Below are 19,854 nucleotides of genomic sequence, written 5' to 3'. Positions count from 1 at the left end.
TCTTTCACTAATATTCATTGATATTTCCCGTATAAAAAGCGTTTTTCCACTTAGACATCTGAAAGATTTCAAATTATTGGGATGGGGTCAAATATTGTGAAGGAGAGCTCTTGAGCCGTCTTTTTTTTTTTGGAGGGGGCCTCTTTTCTCAGATTTTTAGACTCCACTATGATAAATTTGTAGACTTAAAAATAAAAAAAGTGAGAAACCCTGTTAGCCTCACCCTGTGAGCGCTCCTGCAGTGGCGTATTTATAGGGGGCTTAGCGAGCTATAGCCCAGGGTGACAAGTTCAGAAGGGGGTCAGATTGGAAGTATGATTGTCCAAGAAAATTGGGAGAAGGGTGGCAAAATTTATATAACCCTCAATTAATCCACCTCTGCCTAGATAGACAGAGGCTAGGTCAGTGAGTGATCTAAAGCAGCGGTTCTCAACCTTTTTGACTCGCGGAGCGCTATTAAGTTAAAAAATTCTATGGCGGAGCCCAGTAGAGTGCATAGTGGAGCAAACCGTTGATCTAGAGAATTCACACGCATGTAAATGACCAAAAGCGTTACCAGGAGGTTGTGGAGGCATGTTAATGACCAAAAGAGTTATCTAGACCAGTGGTTCTCAACCTTTGGAAGTCCGCAGCCCGGTAAATCTTTTTTTGCGTAAGTGAAAGGCCAGGCCATACACACAACTAACGATAAATTAATGAGGAAAATGAAACTACGAATCACTCACGTCCCGGTGTAACTAGTGTTATCCACCGCTGCCTTAACCCTTTAAATTTCTGGCTGTGGGGGGGGGGGGGCACATCAAAATGTTATGAATTGTGGTTAGATTGCAATCTTTGGTGAATTGGAAGCACATTCACATCATTACCATGATGTAGCCCGATCTGTTGTTGAACAAGCATTTTTGTGCTTTCCACCTCATAGCCAGAACACGGTGGACAACATATTTAACATTTTTTGAGCAAGTTGTAGTTATTTGTTCAATTACTTCATTTTGTGGTTCCCAGAATTATGAAACTGTGCAAGGCTAATTAAGTTATCGCTTTGCCCTGACTGGCTATCTTGTCCATTCTGTGAGCAAATTTCCCATGTGTTGGATGAATACAGTGTCGTTAAATTTACATTTTCAAGTATTTTTTTTCTCCTTTGCCATACAAAATTACATTGCTTCAGGAATATCCATGTAAATTTTGAAGTCATTCTGACAATGGTTTTTTTAGTGTTTTGAAAAATCAGAACTAGTTATAATCACCCTGTATATCATAAATTACTAATTAATCTGCGTTATTTGTGCTTCATTAAATACATATTCACCCAATTTTACCAGATTTGCAAAATAGCTTCCTAATTAAGCATACTGAAACTAACTAAAGAAAACACCTTTATATCATGGTTAATAATGACATTAAGAATTTTCAAACACAAATTCATTAAGCAAAAAATAAATGGCAAAAGTTGGTTTTTGTGTTGAAATGTAAGAAATATTTATACATTGATTAATATGGGAATAGTTTTAATTATATTTTAATTAGAATTTTAAATGATTTTTCCAGAAATTTTGTTTTTAATGTTAATGCTATTTAAACCCGGTTTTTTTTACCAACCCTGCTTGGAGCGTATATATATGTTGAAAAGCTCCGTACAAGGATGACAGCAGCAATCAATTAATAGCTCGTGAATGACATAGGCCATCAGATGGCCACATGTATATAAAAATGTCCTTTCCACTTGTTAATAAAAGATTCATCGAAAGACTGGTTATTTATAATGATTACAAGGAAGAAAATTCATCTCTGCCCTCACGGGGACTCAAACCCGATTTAGTTTGCCGGACGAGTGCTCTACCAACTACCTCCTCGGTGTGGAACTCCCTGCAGTAGCAATCTATTCTGTAGTCACATCGCCATTTCTGTTGTACAAGTGTCAGAAAAACTTGTTCTGAATTTAATTTCACCATTTGGATCAACAACATACTTTGCATATAACTTAGATTTGGCAGTTTTAGTCAATTTTCATTATGTTGAATGGCAAAAAATTGTATCACATGCCTATGCCAGTTTTTACCGAAGTGGGTGATAGAAGCTACAAGTATAATAGGATCCTATGGGTTCGCTTGAGTTGGGGGGGGGGGGCGACGGAACAAAAAGTTTGGAAAACTATGGTCTATGCTCTGAGAAGGCATGATAGATCAGTCAGAGAATTTCACATGAAGGGTAGTGGCATCCTAAAGAGTGCCAACAAGCAGAACCGCTTTATCATAACTATAGGGCCCTCACTAGCTGCCTACAAATATCAATACTTTTGAAAATTTCATAGCAACAAATCTCATTATCGCGGAACCCCATGCATTGTTTTTACTGTGATCATATAGACTTTGGATGCATAAATATAATTATAAAAAAATCAATAGATTAGATTGCACAATAACTGAAATTCATATATAAAAGTGGTTGATTTGTGTGCATCATGTTCTGTGCAAATCTGGGACGATTATACATTTAAAAACATTACGTACAATTAAATGACATGAAATAGTGTATAAATACATATTACTATGTCATTTTAAGAATTTCATCTTAAAAGTAAACTCAAATCAAAGGAAAATCTCTCAAAATTTACATCAAATTTTTGCTTCCAGACTGCTTTAAATACAGCTGCTTTCCTTATACCATTGGGGAATGGAACAAACTCCCCCACCATCACTAGCTTTTTTTTTTCGCACAATGTCAAACAATATCTTCTTATTCAACCACCTTCTCTTGTGGATTGGGCACACTACTATGATCATCTACAAATGGAGGACTAAAGGTTAAAAAATCATGCAATCACAGATATAATTTCAGTACAATCTGAATGCTTTATGCTATGCAGCAATTCCAGTTTAGAAAAATCTTTTTGAATCATTTAAACATCAAACACAAAGACCACACAAAAAAGAATGAAGTGATAGTCATTAGTTTATTACATCATAAAACACAAGATCACTTCTAATATGCCATTGGAATGACTGCAGCGCAAACTAACATGTATATTTATATGATATACAAAAGCACACAGTATCCTGCTCTAGCAATGGAATGAAAAACATAATTATCTGACAAATAACGTCAATTTTTTTTTTTGGCGTCATGCAATTTTTTCCCCAGCGAAATAATTACACAACAACACACTGAAACATTAGCAACACATCAACTTTTTCTTTTCCTCTTTTTGCAAACTTTACAATGATAAATGAATACAAAAAAAAGAAAAACGCACAGCTTTTAAACATTCAATGACATATTTAGAGCATGAGGGAAAATAAAAGGTTTCAAAATAAAACGGGACACACCGAAATGAACTCAAATCAAAATAAGTTCGACTTGCACATATTATATTTGAACACAGATTATGTGAGATTGAAAAATGTCACTAGGATCCCACACACTTTTCCTCAGCAATGGTTTCATATGTGGACAAAATAAGATTCATCAAGCCAACATTTCGAAACATATATCGTTACCTATGTGATGCTTTGTTGGAACTAGAGCTATAATTCAGCAGAAATATTGACCACTAGTAAAGTTTTAATACGTTCAGAACAATTTAATCCTTAGTGCTTGCGCGCCCCCCCCCCAGAAAAATGGAAATTTTGTTCAAAACCTTTATGGTAAAATTTTTAGTTAGATGAGACAGATTTTAAGAGACCAATTTTCCCATTTATAGAGAGAGACAGTGCAGACATCAAATAAACTTGGATGTATAGTGCTTGTTTTGAACTGATTATATAAATTTAAAAAAAAATCAAATGAGAAAAGGAACACAGCCTGCACAGAATAAACTTCCTCCAAACAAAACCAGCAGTTCTAGACCTACATCATGTTGATGGAAAGTTGGCTAAATTTTTGCAAAGTGTGGATCAAACGAATACTGACATCAATGATTCATTAAGTACAATTTGAGAGATTATATTGGACACAAGTTCTGAATATCCAAGAAACTTTTATAGCTTATGAAATTAGATTTGCCTGAAAACTTGACAAATCCAGAAGTCAAATAAACAGCACCGATATCACCAAAAATATTTCTTTAAAGTAAACGCACATATTAAAAAATACTCAACAAAACGATGCTTGCTAGATTTTTTATTCAAACCCGTTTAAAGAAAACAATGTCAACTGAAATCAAAATGGAGAGTATTTCAATTAAATAAAAACATTACCTTCATAGGAAATTTTCGGAATTAATTTTAAAATGAAACACTGCTGCCAAGATCTTTCAAAAGTTAAAGTCAGCTAATCTCGGAAGGATGTGTACTAAATGAAAACTATATAAGACTTATTAGCTGGCATTTTGAAAGAAAAGCTAGACAATTTATTTGAGGCAATTTTTTTATGCATTGATCAAAATGACTTATCAATTAATAGCTAGAATAGAATTATATTATTCCCTGAAGACATTTTAAGTAGACAATCGTTTTCACAGGAAATAAGAAATATTGAGCATACATCTGGAAATTTTGAAACAAATTTTTTTTTCTACACACCAACAAACATCGCATTTTTTTCCACGTGGTAAAACAAAACAGGATGCAACAGATTGTCATGCATAATGCAAAATTCACTTATTTTCACAATTTTTTTTATTAACGTATGCGAATTACAGAAGGGGAAAAAGAACTTCATACCAAAAAAGATTCAATGTTCACCAGTTTAAAGCAGACACTGGCCCACATGCAAATGAATAACAATATTGAATCGAATTTCCTTTTGTTAAAAAATGTAGAAAGCTACAGATTACTACAACGTGACTAGTGCCTATATCTTTTTTTTTCTCTTAAACGCTCTATCACTTGCAGTCCTGCCGAAAGATATACCGAGTCTAAACTTTAATGATGCGTGACTACATGAAATTTTCATTCTGGAAGGAAGGAATAAAAAATAAAATTTACAGACAGCATAAAACATTAATTGGACTAAGATATAAAAGAACAGGGCTATTATTACCTTTTTTTTTTCCTTAATACAAATCACGATTCTAAGGTGTGATTATAATACACATTTATATATTAAAAAAATAATAAACAGCAAGTAAACGTGCATCCGAAATGTAATTCAGATCCAGGGACTATCAGGTATATGAACGTATACATTTTCACACACTCATATATATTTACTGCAGGGGAAAAAAATGAGCACGAAGGAAAAAATAAAACAAAACTTTTAATATCCTACACGGCAGAAGGAAAGATAAAACACAAAGAAACCACTTCACGCCTCAACATTTCACTGGAACACTTCTCAATGTATATAAAAAGAAAACGATGTGCTTAGGAAACATCTTGGTCTTCACCTTCAGGTGCAGGCTCTTTTTGTTCCCCTTCACCTGGAAATGAATAGAAAAATACATTGTTAAGGAACAAATGTTTCAAAATTCAAGGTAAAATAAAGTACAGTAACAATCTTAAAATTTTTCGAGCATACTGCATATGTGGCTATCTCTACCCACAAACTAATTCTTTAAACAATTTGCTCTATCCTCAAAATATTAATACAGTGAAACCTCAATATAACGGCCTTTTGTGAAACAAGAAAAATTTTTATAGGAGGGATTATCATTATATAGAGAGGCAACGTATCAAATTTATGCCGCTGTTGGCATCTTTCCTACATCAGCTTTGTATTAACAAACAGCTTCGAGTTATATCCTCGCCACTAAATTTTAATTGATTTGTTGATAAGCAAAATTCAGTTAAGATGTATTGCCCATATAAAAAGGTTTATTGCAATGCACCTTTGTATTTCACACAAATAGTAGCGATATTGGAAACCTCACCCCAACACTTTTGGTGATCAGGCGATAGATATTATTATATATCCTTGAAAGAACTGAAATATGTGACCAATTAAAAATATCACTATAGCAGTCTCAAAATTATCATTATAAAGGGGTTCATCATAAAATATATTATATCGAGAGGAGTATGGTCTTAGACCATAGACAATTCCAAACAACATTTTTAAAAATGCTGTTGGACTTATCATTGTAGCGATGTTTCACTGTATTCATATAAAGAAGCAAACACACTATGTTCTGTACAAAATAATTCTGCCCATAAGGCACACTCATTTGAGCAAAACTTTTTACTTTGTGAGTGCAGTATGGCAGAAGTTTCCTATGTTTTAGTTTAAGCAGAACCCTTATTGGTTACAACACTGTTCCACAGAAATCAACATACATGAAAATTTTTTCAACATCAATACTTTAATTGCTATGGCAATGAAACATGTTACATCTTTCACTTCCGAAAAAAAAACCCCAATATTCAAAACTGGTTCAATAAAAAAAATTAAAACTTAACCCATTCTGACTTCACTTAGAATACAAGTGATTGAAATTAAGTTGAATTTACAAACTAGAAATAGTTTAGGATTCTATATATTTCACTCACCGTCATGTTGCATGTCAGACGTCCAGAGCGTCAAGTTGTCACGCAGAAGCTGCATGATGAGAGTGGAATCCTTATAGCTGTCCTCGCTTAATGTGTCTAATTCAGCAATGGCATCATCGAATGCAGCCTTGGCTAGACGACAAGCACGATCTGGCGAGTTCAGGATTTCGTAGTAGAACACAGAGAAGTTGAGGGCCAACCCCAAACGGATGGGATGGGTTGGTGGCAGTTCAGTCATGGCTATATCGCTTGCTGCCTTATAAGCCACCAAGCTATTCTCAGCTGCTTCTTTCCTGTCATTGCCAGTAGCGAATTCTGCCAAATAACGATGGTAATCTCCTTTCCTATGAACATACAAGGAAAAGCAACTTCTGAAAATGCACAAACTACATTCATAAAATAGAATATAAATTTTTTTTTTTAAATATAGGAATCAGCATTTCACAATTTTCAATATACAGGATGTCTAGCAGCCTTCATAGCAAATTCATCATCTACACATCTTGGAATCCATTTTAGCAAAACAAATTATTTCCAAGAAAGTTGAAAAATACTACACGGTTTCTAGATCACATAGTTTATATTTTAAAAAAATTTCACGGAATGGCATGTGATAATTTTTCTTTTAAAAGCATCTGTTTACGATCAAAAATGATAGGGGACAAATCAACTAGGCAAATAATTTCTTCAATTGCGTCATTCAACAAAATTCTATGCAAATTTTATTAGTTATTACACTTTTTTTCCACATATCATTTCCCCTAGAACTTAGCCAGATATAGAAAAACACCTAAAATTTAATATTTTATCAAGTGTTGGTTCTGGTTGTATAAAGAATGAATGTTTTCTTTTTCTGTTCAACATGCTAGTGTATGAGAATAGTTATTGCCTACTTTTTTTTACAAAGAGAAAGGACATGTGAATCAAAAATTTGAGTTCAGTTTTTTGTGGACCACTTGACCATTAAACTTGACAAAAAATGAAGGATTTTTGAAACTTTTTTACATGTGACTAGCTAAACTACTACAATAAACCTCCACACACATGCAGCTTGTAAACATTCCCAAGAAATTTAAAATAACGAAACTACTGCCAAACTAATTGCATGCATGAGCCAGACACTAAATAGTGATATGGCCGCTTCAAGGATGATTGGGGGAGGGGGGGGGGGGGTTTCCCATACTGATAATATAATTTGGTGCTTCTATGTTATAGAGGTCTTAGCATATTCCTATCTTAACAGTTAATTATTATCAGCATTATTATTAGCCTTAATTAGTAAATGTGTGATTCACCCTTTTTTGCCAAGGCTGCATGCAAGCTGTCATGCATTTCTTTCGAAGTTTACACTTTTTCAGACTGTTCAATCCAGCAAATATTGCATGCATCCAAATTTTGTTGATAGGGAAGGGTGGTCACATAGGCAGTGTTGTCACTGCCAAGAAACCGCTGCATTTTGACAAACATGAATATAGGTCATTTCCCCCAACCAATCACATTGAACAATAAGGATCATAAGCGCACTCATTTTAATACAATACTTTATTAGTGAATACAGAGAAAAGGGGAGAAAAAAATTACCAAGGGGCCAAATGGCCCTTAAAGGATCTTTTGTTACAATTGCCTCAGATATGATTTATACCCACCATTTCAAGATTTAATGACGGATTTCCTGATTTTGGTATATAAAAAGGGTTTTTGATCTTTTTCAACATTTTCAGGAGTTATGCTCATCAAAATAATGCCACTTACATAAAATTTTCAATTTAAACTAGCACATCACTCACTGATTATTATGAACTGTTGTGTCTTATTAGTGTCACCCCATTGATAAAATAACCTATCTAATACACATTCAATCTTAAGTAGGGAAAATTATAAACACTGCACAATTACTTAAATATTCCTTGATATAAAACTTAACAAAAACATACACCTACCTTTGAATTATTTTAATAGTGCATAAATTTAGTGACACATTTTATAAGTAAAAAACAAAATAAACAAAAGGAAATAATGACGGCATTGCTTTTAGTTCATATTGGTTTGATAATAACAAATTTCCCATTTCTCAGATATTGAAAGAGCAACTCCTTTCGACGTGAATCGAGGGAGATGATTCCTTAATGACTACCCTATCACTCAAAATGTAATGAGTAGAGAATAAAAAACACGCACTTTTAAAAACTTATCTTTAACAAACTGGTGCAGTATGCTCACTCTATATTTCCCCTTATCAATAAACATGTTTCTTCAATTAGGTTGGTTGTTTGGCTTTAGGATCCCTATACATATTCAGGGAGAAATGTGCTTTCCAGACACCCTGACAGCACCCTTCGTTATTATTTATGTCATTTGCTCTGAACTGTTATGTTGACCGACAATGGAATGAAAAAAAGATGAACCCTCAACTTTTCAAAAAAAAAAATGATGGGAGAAGAAATATATAAATTTTCTTGGAAAATGACAGACTTTATATACATCCAAATGTGTTATAACCAGTTGGAGCTAAAACAGATTTTTTACATTATAATCCCTATACGGAAGATTTGTTCACTAAAATTTGGTGCTAAGCGGGGTTTGACCATATTTGAAATATGATTTATTTCACACTTTTTTAGAAACAGTATTTTTATTGACCTACAGCCGATATATACAAGTATTTTCTCCGGATTGGGAGTGAAAAATTTCATTTCTTTAAGGCCAGCATTACACTGTAAAAGTTGGGAAAAGTGTTTTCATAAAACTTGAAAAATACAACCAATGAACTGATCGATTATATTCGAGCAAATGCAATCGATCAGCTTATTGGTTGTATTTTTCAAGTTTTATAAAAAGCATCTTTACAACACTTTTATAGTGTAATCCCGGCCTAAGACAGTGGTTCACATCATGGAAATCCACCTTGGGAATCAATGGCCGGAACAGCAAAATGAAATAAATCAGTAAATTATGTGAATAAAGAAAAGGGGGGTTTGAGACATAGAATTCTATTCTTAAAAATGGCCCCTCAAGCCAGAACCACTGGTTTGAAACGTGAAAGGTTAGATTCGAAATATCAACTGAAAGGTACACTCTCAATAATCCAGTATTTTCTTGGTTATTTGGTTCTCTCGCCACACCTCTTATAGAAAAAACCATATGTTTATAAACTTTTTCCACAAATACGTGAAGATAAAAACACTAAGCATACACTGTGTCACCTCAAAAGACTATATACTTCAAATATTTTATATTTTTAAAAAGGTTGAAAAATGCTGTTCTAAGCAAATATTTACAAAAGCATGCTGTTTGCTCCAACTTTTTGTTCATTTCACACACACAAAAAGTTAATACTAAGATAATCAGTTTAAAACACTAATTTCTTTCTCAGATTCCTTGGCATCTCAATAACTTCACCCTTAATTTTAGGTGGGAGAATTTTTTGATAACACGCACACCTTGGAGGCAATAAAGCAATACAGAAAGTCTCCGCTTTAACATAAATAATGAAACTTATCAATTACTGACAAAAACATTCACTGACTTACATTTTGTAATAGAAAACCTTTGATTCTCCAGTAGAAGCAGTTGGAATCAAGTGTTTATCTAATACATCAAGAATGTCTTGGCATATTTCCCTCAATTCAGTTTCAACCTTTAATAAAATAAACAAGTATTACATGAAGTATTAGATGCCATTAGAATACAAAATTTAACTAGAATTATTGATTCAATTCATGTTCTTGTTAGTCAAATCACACTGGACAACAATCAAATTACATTGGACTTGAAAATATGTAATTCCTAATGATTTTGACCAGCTGAACATCACAGCAAAAAAGTTTTATTGGCTTTCATTTTGGAGATATTACCATGTTAAATTTAAAAAAAGTGCTTTATGAGTAGTATCACTAGATAACAATGAAATTGTATTAAAATCAACCTATGAAATTCCAAATGATTTCGACCTCTGTTGAACTTGAATATCACCATAAAAAGTTTTATTAGCTTCAGTTTTTGAGATATTACTATGTTAACAGTTTAAAAAGGCGCTTTATGAGCAGTATTTTATAGTAAATATGAGACTGACCAAGAGCTCAAAATTTTGTACTACACAGAATTCTCTCAAAACCACGTTATATCAAAAAATAATTACATCATTTTATAATAAATTAAAAGTACGAGTAGCATCTCATAAGTAGAGAAGGGGACAAAACAATTTCACAAGAGGAGACGTAACTCACTGAGAGAAGTGTTTAATTTTTGTGTTCGGATTGAAGTGTGGAGAATTCAAAGCCAATAATTACCAGGAATTGTCAGAGGATAAGCTATAACCGTTCCATCAATTTGTCATTAAATATTAATTTCCTTGATTTACATCTGGATTTCTCCTCAGAAAACTGTGGGAATGTTGAACATGTACAGCATTTTCCCATCAGGACATAGCCAGCATAAGAACAGTATCTGGGAAATTGCTCAATCTTGATGCTGGCTGACTATGGTTAGAAAATTGTAAGAGATGCACCACATGTGCCATATAAGCTTAATGCAAAACCACCCCCTCCACACACACATGGTCTTATAATCCAATAAAGACACCAGCTGTCCCTAAAGGACAAAGACCAGTCACTAGTAGTTACATTACCTCATAGACATTTTCATTTTCTTTCCCATAAATAACAGCACATCTCACACTGTATATCACCCAGTCTTAATGTGCAAGTTTTTTTTAATACTTTCATGGTTAAGCCCAGTTAATCAAGGTTCTACTGTATAGTAGTAACAGATTTATGAAAATAATCTGCTATATACAGGGTCATTATAATTAAATTTTTGATTCCAAAACTATACAATAAGTACTGGTCAGATTGACTTGGACTTGAAAATTTACATGGATACTCCTGAAGCAATGGAAATTTCTTTGGCAAAAGAAAAAATGCAAAATGTGGAAGTAGAAGGTGCTGTATTTGGCCAGCAGTATAATCTATTTTGTGCAACCACATCATTTTGACACTTCAACAGCATCAGTGTGTGGATAGAACTTTTATCAAGATGCACATTGTAATACCAGCAAAGCAGGTGCTGAGAACTATTTTCACAATAACAGGATGACATGACACCTGACCGGCAGCCAGTTCACCTAACCCTAACCATTAAAACTGGCTGTGGAGGGTACCTTAAAATGTTATGAACAGTGGTCGGATTGCAAACTTCAGCGTGCCCCCTATACGTTAGAAGTTCCTTGGGAATATTAACATGGGGAGCACGTTTGGTTTAATAAAGGTGAATTGCAAGTGCATCCACATCATGACCATGGCATACTCTTGATCTGCTGTTGATTAAAGAGATTGTTTTGCTGCACGTCACAACTTTTGGTACATTCTGCTTTGATCTAGCCCCAGATTTGCCAGGAAAATATTTCACACATATTCGCTTGGAAAACGAAGATACAAAAAACAGTTATAGAAAAACACAGCCTCAAGTCATACCTGATTTAAAAAAAAAAGGATTTTCAGCAAAATCCACTCAATCATTTCCCCGATCAAAATGCCCAAAGATAAGAAATTCAAAATTTTGACCTAAATTTTTTAAGCCAAGTTTTTTTCTCCTGAACAAAATTTTCCCTAACATTTTACAATATGGGCATGCTCCACTGACTTTCCAAGTCGCTAGGAACTTTGTACAATTTATGAATTAATTATACATACCTTTACATATGTATATGTAATGTATACATAGCATGTATTCATTGATGGGCAAAGAAAAAATTATTTTTCCATTGCAAAAGACAGAAACATGACAAATTTCAGAATTTTTCCGAACTAATTGAAATGAATTTTTTCCCCATAACTTTTTCTTTCTATCAAAAGCGGTAGTAATCAATGGTCATATAACTGTCTTTTCCCAAAACTTTGTACAAAACACGCATACAATATTATACTTTACAAATAGTGTCAGCCATTTGTTTCAATCTGATACCACGCATTACCTGCTGCTGGTTTGATTCTAATTTTGTACTGTAAAAAAATTTTTGATCACTCCAAGAAAAATCTAAATGCTTAGGAAAATATAATGCATAAGCATTTCATACATACCGCATTGTAAGTTTATAAGAAACCACTAAATACATACCTGAATCCTGTACTGTTTGATCATTTCAAGCCTGTTCTCAGCACCCTTGTTTTCTTCTTTTTGTTCTATACTGCTGATTATCCTCCATGAGGCTCTACGAGCACCTATCACATTTTTATAGGCAACAGACAATAAGTTGCGCTCTTCGACAGTCAGCTCTACATCCAAGGATGCTACTTTCTTCATTGCTTCCACCATTTCTGGAAATGAAAATACAGTAAATCCATATATCAATACTGTTTCTGGTGCAAGTCAAGCTACGTTCAACACTTCTAGCACTGCAATACCAAGTTTTCTATACATCAAGCAAATAAAAACATTACTGGCGTTAAAAAAATGAATTACACAACATTAAAAATAATTTATGGAACTCTCTGCATGTATAAAATTACCAGATCGACTTACAGAATTCACATTGACACCCCCTCCCCAAATTAGACATTAGTTTAACAATGGATTAGTGTCAAAATACAAAAACACAACTTTTACTTTTTTCTCCTCTATAAAAAAACAAGATATAGTTCCCTATTCAACAGGACGCAAGAAATTCATATCCACCAGAGTTCAATTTTATCTCTAATTTCATAATGCTGGTTAGCTACACTGTGCATTCACAATATATTTTCACTCAAACTATATTATAGTACATCAAATACATAGTTCCTTTGAGGATATTAATTGCAAGCAAAATAAACCCCCCCCCCTCTCAATTTATTAGATACTGTTTCATCAGATAAGATTACCCTCCCCCCAAATGACATCCCCCACCTGTTATTTTTTAAAATAACTAACCCTTCATGGTCTGGAGTTCCCCCCCCCCCGGCAATTTATTGATTTATTGGTTCCTTTCAATCTGTACTTAACAGCGCCCTCCGCAATCCCAATTTCAGGAAGGTCCCATCGGCGTTTGAATTTTTTCGAATAGCACTCTGGCTAAAAAAAACCAAATTTACAAGGGGCAATTATAACAATGAAGTACGGTTTTTTCCTGATGTCTAATTTCATCAAGACACAGGATCTCAACAACTCATTTTAAAGAAAAACTGAAGACAATAAGCAACAGCTTGCCGTAAGAAATTGACCCCCCCCTCCGTCAAAGAAATTATGGTAATTTATTAATTTCTTAAGATCCAAGATTTGGTTTTTACTCAAAAAATGATCCTTATGGTTTTTTTTCTCTTTTATCAGATGGGACCTGATCAAAGTTAAAGCTATGGCCACATTTTAATAAATAAGAAAATCTTAGAATGTAAAGGTAGTATCATTTCAGAAAAATGTGTATAGGAGGTACGAAACGAATAGACATGCACCCATCAATCATTAGGATTTCGCGAAACGCTTTTTTATATTAATTGCTAAATGAATAAATTAATTTTTTAGCTAGCTTAAACACTGGACTTGATAGCTTCTTCCCACATGCTATAACAAAATCGAAAAATTTAGGTGTCATCCTTAGACTAAAGCATACTAAATTGCATACAGAAATTTCTAAGTGTCAATAACGATTTCCTTATCACCATGAATTTATCAAGCCCCAATTTATATAACCAAAACTGTTTTCAATAAACTAAACTTCTCCCACAAACGATCATGTTGGACTAGTGGTTCTCAAAATGTGTGCGCTAGCGCTTTTGGAGCTGTTGCCGACCTCTGTCAAGTCATTGTGAGAAGTTGGTGCACTGTCTGAAACTTCACGGGCATTCATTTATTTTTGTGAGTGCTAGGGACTTGTGTATTGGCAAAGTTAGTTTATGACCACCTCATATTTGAACGTTGTCTAATTTTTTTGCTAGCTACCTTCAATTTCTATGACGCTGAAGTTGTTTGACAAAAAAAATTTGGGTCGCCAAAGAACAACAATCTTGACATAATCAGAAATCACCAATTTTGCTGGAACCTCACTCAAAAAATCAATCATAGCCAAATAAATAGATTAAAAAAAAGACATTTTTCTTAATGTAAATATTACATTTTTAAATCAGCTATAGTAATATAATCTTTTTATCTTTGGTGATTTCCTTTCTAGCCTGTTGGCACTTTTCTTAATAGTCAAATGATGGTTGGAATTTTCTTCCGTGTGCATTTTTTTTCTATCTGCAATTATTAGACTGTTTTTAAGCTTCTAGGTAACTAATTTTTTTTTACTGTTGGTCATCGTCTGAAGGTTATGTCACCCTATAGAGGTCGCAAGTAAAGCCATATTTTCTGTGCCATGTGCAACATGAATCATCCAACACACACACACTCAATAATTAGAAAAGTGGCACAACTGCGTCCTACAGAATAGAACACAGTGGAGCTTTACATTAGGTGTGGTTAGCCAACTGCTTCTGGTGGAGTCAAATGAGTAATGTGATGCTCATCCCATCGATTTCCTCTTCACCTTTGTTGTTTCTTTTCTGTCCCCCTCTTTATACAAAATAGCAAAAATACTTGAATATGCAGACAACAGAACATATGTGCAGCTTTAGGGAAAACACAAAGCATGATGAAGTTACATATTTCTGCCAAAGCAAAATGGCTCTATTCGGTTCACACAGCAGAGAAAATGGGAAAACCCGGCTTAATAGGTTTTAGCGCACCATTTGAATTAATCGAGAATCCGTTAACAGACACATTTCGGGACCTTTTTATATATCGTACATAACGCTCCCCCAGTATGTTACATTGTTTTTTGGTTGGAATATTTCATTCAGAATTTGTTTTCAGGATTGCATTTGAATTCCCAGAAGTGGTAAATTTCAAATTTCAATTAACTTTTCATATACTAGCAGTCATAATTTTAATCCAGCAATATTCTTATTGAACAGACTGTTTTAGATCAAACCCAGTTTTTTTTTTGGTCCTAACCATTATATTCTTTTAAGAGTCCAGGTTTTTATTTATATTGCAGAGAAGATTCATTTAAACACCAGAAGGAACTTTTGTATTAATCAAACCTCATTTTAACAAACTCTGATTCAACCAATTCCTTGATGTAACAAATTTTTTCTGAAATTCTTGAGAATAGGTCAAACCCTTATTTAACGAATAAGAAACCTTGATAAACAAATACTTTTTAAACAATCAAAAAAAAATTTTCCCATTATTTCATGTTACCCAAAGCCACAATCCGAAAGACCTTCAGCCCTTCTTTAAAAAGAAAAAAAAAGAAAGAAAAGAAGAACAGGAATCTGTTCCTTTGAATAAAAAATATAATAAAGCTATTTAGAATATACGTGGGAAGGTATCAGCAAGTCGACGCATATAACACTATTAAAAATTAAATGTGCTATAAAGAAAAACCAAGGTTTAATGGGGTTTTTTTTTCAATCATCAAAACTAAATTGTTGCAACCTCTAAACTGGGTAGCTTTTAAAATTCGCCATTTCAAGTGCTTATACTCCTGATCAAATTTGACCCTGATTTAACGAATAAAACTGTCAATTTCTCTCGATTCATTAAACTGAGGTTCAACTATCTAAAATAGAGTCCTGGTTTTTATTATTTTAAATCCTGTATCTGGTCTAAGGATGTTACACTTTTTATCTCAATCCTTTATTCTAAGAAAGTGGTTTTCTTTAATAAGGTTTTTGTCATTGCTCGTTTTTCATCAATTTTTCATTTTAACAGCTAAAGAGTTATTTTTTCAGCAATGTGTTAGGGATATTTTCTTCGACAAGAAAGAAGTCCGAAGCAATAGCCCTACTTCACCCTTGACAACTTTTTGTTACCTTTTCCATTACCAAAGAAAAAGAAAACGGCAATACATTACCAAAAAAGAAAAAATTTCTCTACAGCTGTTCCAGAAAGTAAATAAGGCATTTTCAATTATTTCTCAAATATACGAAGGATATAAAAATAAGTAATTGGAAACTGAGCTCATGATAACTCCAATTACTTACCAACTATAAAATGAAATTGGATCACGAAAACACATAAGTGAATGCGCAAAACGGTCTCCGTAGCCACCTCCCACCACCAAATAGGAAAACATTCAAAGCAAATCCATTTAAAAACACACCAAAATATTGAAGGGAAAGGCTTTCCCCCAACGTGAATTAAATAGTCGGTCACCTTCGGGACAATTAGGGTTCAAAAGCATGTTTTCGTTTCACCGCAACCACTCATCTTAATCGAAACCCACAACGCCAAGCACATTATAAATATTTCCTCTCTCAACTCCTTCAACTCATTTCAAACGGCTACATGAACTTACACGTACTCGAACCCGGAACCCCTGAAATTAAAACGTAGATTAGGGTTCACGGTTACATACACATAAGAACGACCGCATCCGAAATTAATAAATGCTAATTGTAACAAATGCGTCGATGAGCCAAAGGATCTCGCTGATCGCGACTTGCTTTATGCGATGAATAAATTAGCCATGCATACTTACCATCATAACGTTCGGCTTGTTCAGCAAGCTTCGCTTTATACACGTTATCTTCTCTGTCGGCCATTCCGATTCGAAAATTGACGGATAGTACAATACACAATCTTTATCAGAGAGAGATCCTCTACAAATGGAATATACAGCGAGTATTTAGGAATACTTGATAAGACAAAACGAAATACGTCTCGTGCCTTTATGAATTATCACGCGAAAACAATTCTCACTCGTACAATTGGCACGCCATACAGCATCATAGGAAAATGGCCGCTCCTTCAAAAAAAAAAAGGAATTTCTCCGATTTGCTCTTCTGCTTCTTCCCGGCTCGAATTAATCGCGATTGAATTGTTAATGGAATTTCTATCGGGACAGTGAAATATCGCACGAAAATTTATTTTCAGAATAATTATTCTCGGAAATATTTCTAATAATTTCCAAAATTTTGATTTCTTTTTAAAAATTTTGAAATTAATTTTGACTTTTTTATGGCTTGAAAATTAAATAACCAATTAAAATTAGTTTCTTATTTCAAATAAAAGAAAAATATAAGTAAAATCTATTTTGATTCGCTTATTTGATAGGTTGGCAATTTCAGTTTTGAAAATTTTTAATTCCATTGAAATAGTGTCTTTTATCTCATGAAGGCTATTAATTTCGTCATTTTTTTGTGGCTGTTCTAATTAAAGTAATATTTCAAAAAACTGGAGGACGTTTTTTTTCTCTTCTTACTACTCTGACCATAATTTTTCGAGAAAAATGTGGGAAATTCAGATCCAAAGTGCGGAAAAAACAATGAAACTATCAGTTAATACCGAAAGTGAGTAAAGTTTCCCATTATTACTATGATCTCTTGTTATTTTTTCCAGGAAAATCTCAGATGACACGCATGAACTCGAATTGTCCGTAGTGTGCTGCCATCTATCGTGAAAGAACGTAATAATGAAATCTCTGGGTGTCACAAAAAATAGCGCTAAAAGAAGAACAAAGAGACTTCTCATCTTCCCTTATAAACAAAGACACTTTTTTCAAGTGAGCTTGCTGTAAAATACAGCAAAAAGGGGTAATTTTTGTGAAACAAATTGGCAAGATTAAAATTGACGAGAAATTATGGGATGTTGCCAGCAACGGGGTAATATGGTCACTATTTCATCCGACAAACTCAAACACACCCTTATAACCACAACCGTTATGACGTATTTGTAATGGCCGAACGTGTAAACACAATTTATAATTTTTTCCCAAATTTAACTTGTTTCATGGGGTATTGTTGGTAAATTTCGAGATCGGTGGGTGGCATTACATTCCAGCTCGTCTGATGGCTGATTTGTGCTAGTTGAACCAGTTACCAGTTTTATTCGTAAGTGTCCTGTGTAGATTTTCTATCGTTTGACAGTCTTCCGGAGGTGTGTCTCTGGAGTAGGTTATGACCATTAAGCTTGATGCATAATGTACAAGAGATCGTGAGTGAGAAGTTTATGTGTAATTTTCCTTTATTTTTTTTCCTCGCAACCCTCCGTGAAATTCGTGCCAAATCCCATGGCAGGCAAAAAAGGTCGCTATAATTTGTATTGTAGAGTTAGAAGCTGTTTTTTTACATTATTTTTTTTTTCCATTCAAACCGAGCACAATTCCAGTCTATCGCCGTGGGCAACACATCTTATGAATGCAATTGTATGTACAACGGAACGATGAACTTCTTTACTAATTATACAAAGTGATATCACTTGGATACCAATCGAAGATGAATTTCGAAAGAAAATCCCCATTTCTCTGTGTGTAATCAATCCACCAACCTCCCACAGATGTGTGGTTCGCTTCCTCCACAGAGGAATGTGAATTTTTTTCTCCCCAAAATTCATCTTTGCTGGGTAGTTAGGCAGTTGTAATTTGTATAATGAGCGGAGAGGTTCATCGCTTTTTTATACATCACCATCTAGGGGCTAATGTCTGCTGCTGAGTTTAGGAGGTTTTTTTTTTCTTTCAAACCGAGCACAACTCCGATCCTATCACTACATGGGCGATATTTAATTTATTACTGAGTGAGTTTTGTATCGAAATTGTGTGTATCTAGTTTTTTGTCTGATTCTTCAGTGCCACCACCTATGGGTGTAAGAGGCTGTCTATAGTGCAGTCCCATTCAGCTTTATATATGTCCTAGGGAAGAAAATTTCTGTCCTCTGTAGCCTAACGGTAGACTCCAACGTCGGCGCAGTGGTGGTCGGCTGAAGTTAGTTTTCTGTGGTTCTCCCAACTTTGAGATACGAATGTGGGCCGATATCTCTGTTAAAAAGTCTCACCACAAAGAGAAACAGGCTTGCAACAGTAAAATCTTCAATCAACACTTCACTCATAGTTAGGAAAATTGATGACAGGTGACAGCACTACATATCACAAGTATTACATGGAAACAAAGTTCATGTTAGGTTCACCACACAGACATGCACATTTCAACATGTACCAGTTTGTCAGAAGTTCCTCAGTGAAATGTGGACGAGGTACATGTGTGGTTTAGTAGGAGCCTAACGGTAGAACACTCGCTCGAATTGTGAGAGGTTGATGGTTTGATTTCCCCCACAGAGAAACATGAATTTTCATTCTGAAATTCATCTATTCATCTTCACTTGGTATCCAGACAATTTTACTTTGTGCAGTTGTAGAAAGTTGCATGTTCAGTGATGCTTCTACACTCCATGTTAAGTTTTGAGAGTGGATAATTAACATTTGGAGTTTCGGATGCATGGCGGGTTTGATCCCTGATATGAAGTCTATTGTGTTAATCCACCCAAGGTGCTCAATCTTTTGGAGAGTGTGGACCACTGCATTGGTTTAGAATTGTATTGCAAACAACTTGAGTGATCTGGAAATGTGCCATATGTCACATAAAAGAGTCACAAGAGTCTGGAATGCAAAACGTTAAGATCCCATTGCTTAAGTGAT

At 34.3% G+C, this 19,854-nt stretch overlaps 2 protein-coding genes across 3 annotated transcripts in view; one reads left to right on the top strand and one right to left on the bottom strand.

Moving 5' to 3' along the window:
- Positions 1-2,937: 2,937 nt before the first annotated feature.
- On the bottom strand, positions 2,938-17,194 carry LOC149089961 (14-3-3 protein epsilon). Its single transcript, XM_089231477.1, has 5 exons — positions 16,924-17,194; positions 12,543-12,742; positions 9,959-10,065; positions 6,429-6,772; positions 2,938-5,362 (listed from the first exon to the last, which is right to left on the bottom strand). Exons 1-5 carry the CDS (start codon positions 16,985-16,987, stop codon positions 5,307-5,309), a joined length of 771 nt encoding a protein of 256 aa, XP_089087603.1. The 5' UTR covers positions 16,988-17,194; the 3' UTR covers positions 2,938-5,306.
- A 911-nt stretch (positions 17,195-18,105) lies between these two features.
- Positions 18,106-19,854, top strand: part of LOC149089960 (unconventional myosin-XVIIIa-like) — a 105,159-nt gene continuing 103,410 nt past the window's right edge. For both annotated transcript variants that reach the window (XM_089231455.1, XM_089231463.1), the window contains exon 1: positions 18,106-18,274. The gene's annotated coding sequence lies outside the window, so the exon portion shown is untranslated. The remainder of the gene's footprint in view (positions 18,275-19,854) is intronic.

The sequence above is a fragment of the Pholcus phalangioides genome, unplaced genomic scaffold (genome assembly GCF_987345545.1).
Source record: "Pholcus phalangioides strain wild (caught in Gottingen) unplaced genomic scaffold, Ppha-v1.0 ptg000001l_1, whole genome shotgun sequence".
Lineage (NCBI taxonomy): Eukaryota > Metazoa > Arthropoda > Arachnida > Araneae > Pholcidae > Pholcus > Pholcus phalangioides.
The sequence above is the reverse complement of the archived record's forward strand: the minus strand, read 5'-3'. Positions and strand labels throughout refer to the sequence as shown.

Bases quoted from the DNA above. Each gene is read 5' to 3' on its own strand.
- LOC149089961 (XM_089231477.1), bottom strand. From the start codon at position 16,987: ATGGCCGACAGAGAAGATAACGTGTATAAAGCGAAGCTTGCTGAACAA. The intron at 10,066-12,542 runs GTATGTATTTAG...ATTTTATTAAAG, and splicing joins TCAAACAGTACAGGATTCAG to GTTGAAACTGAATTGAGGGA. The intron at 6,773-9,958 runs GTAAGTCAGTGA...GTATGTTCATAG, and splicing joins AAGGTTTTCTATTACAAAAT to GAAAGGAGATTACCATCGTT.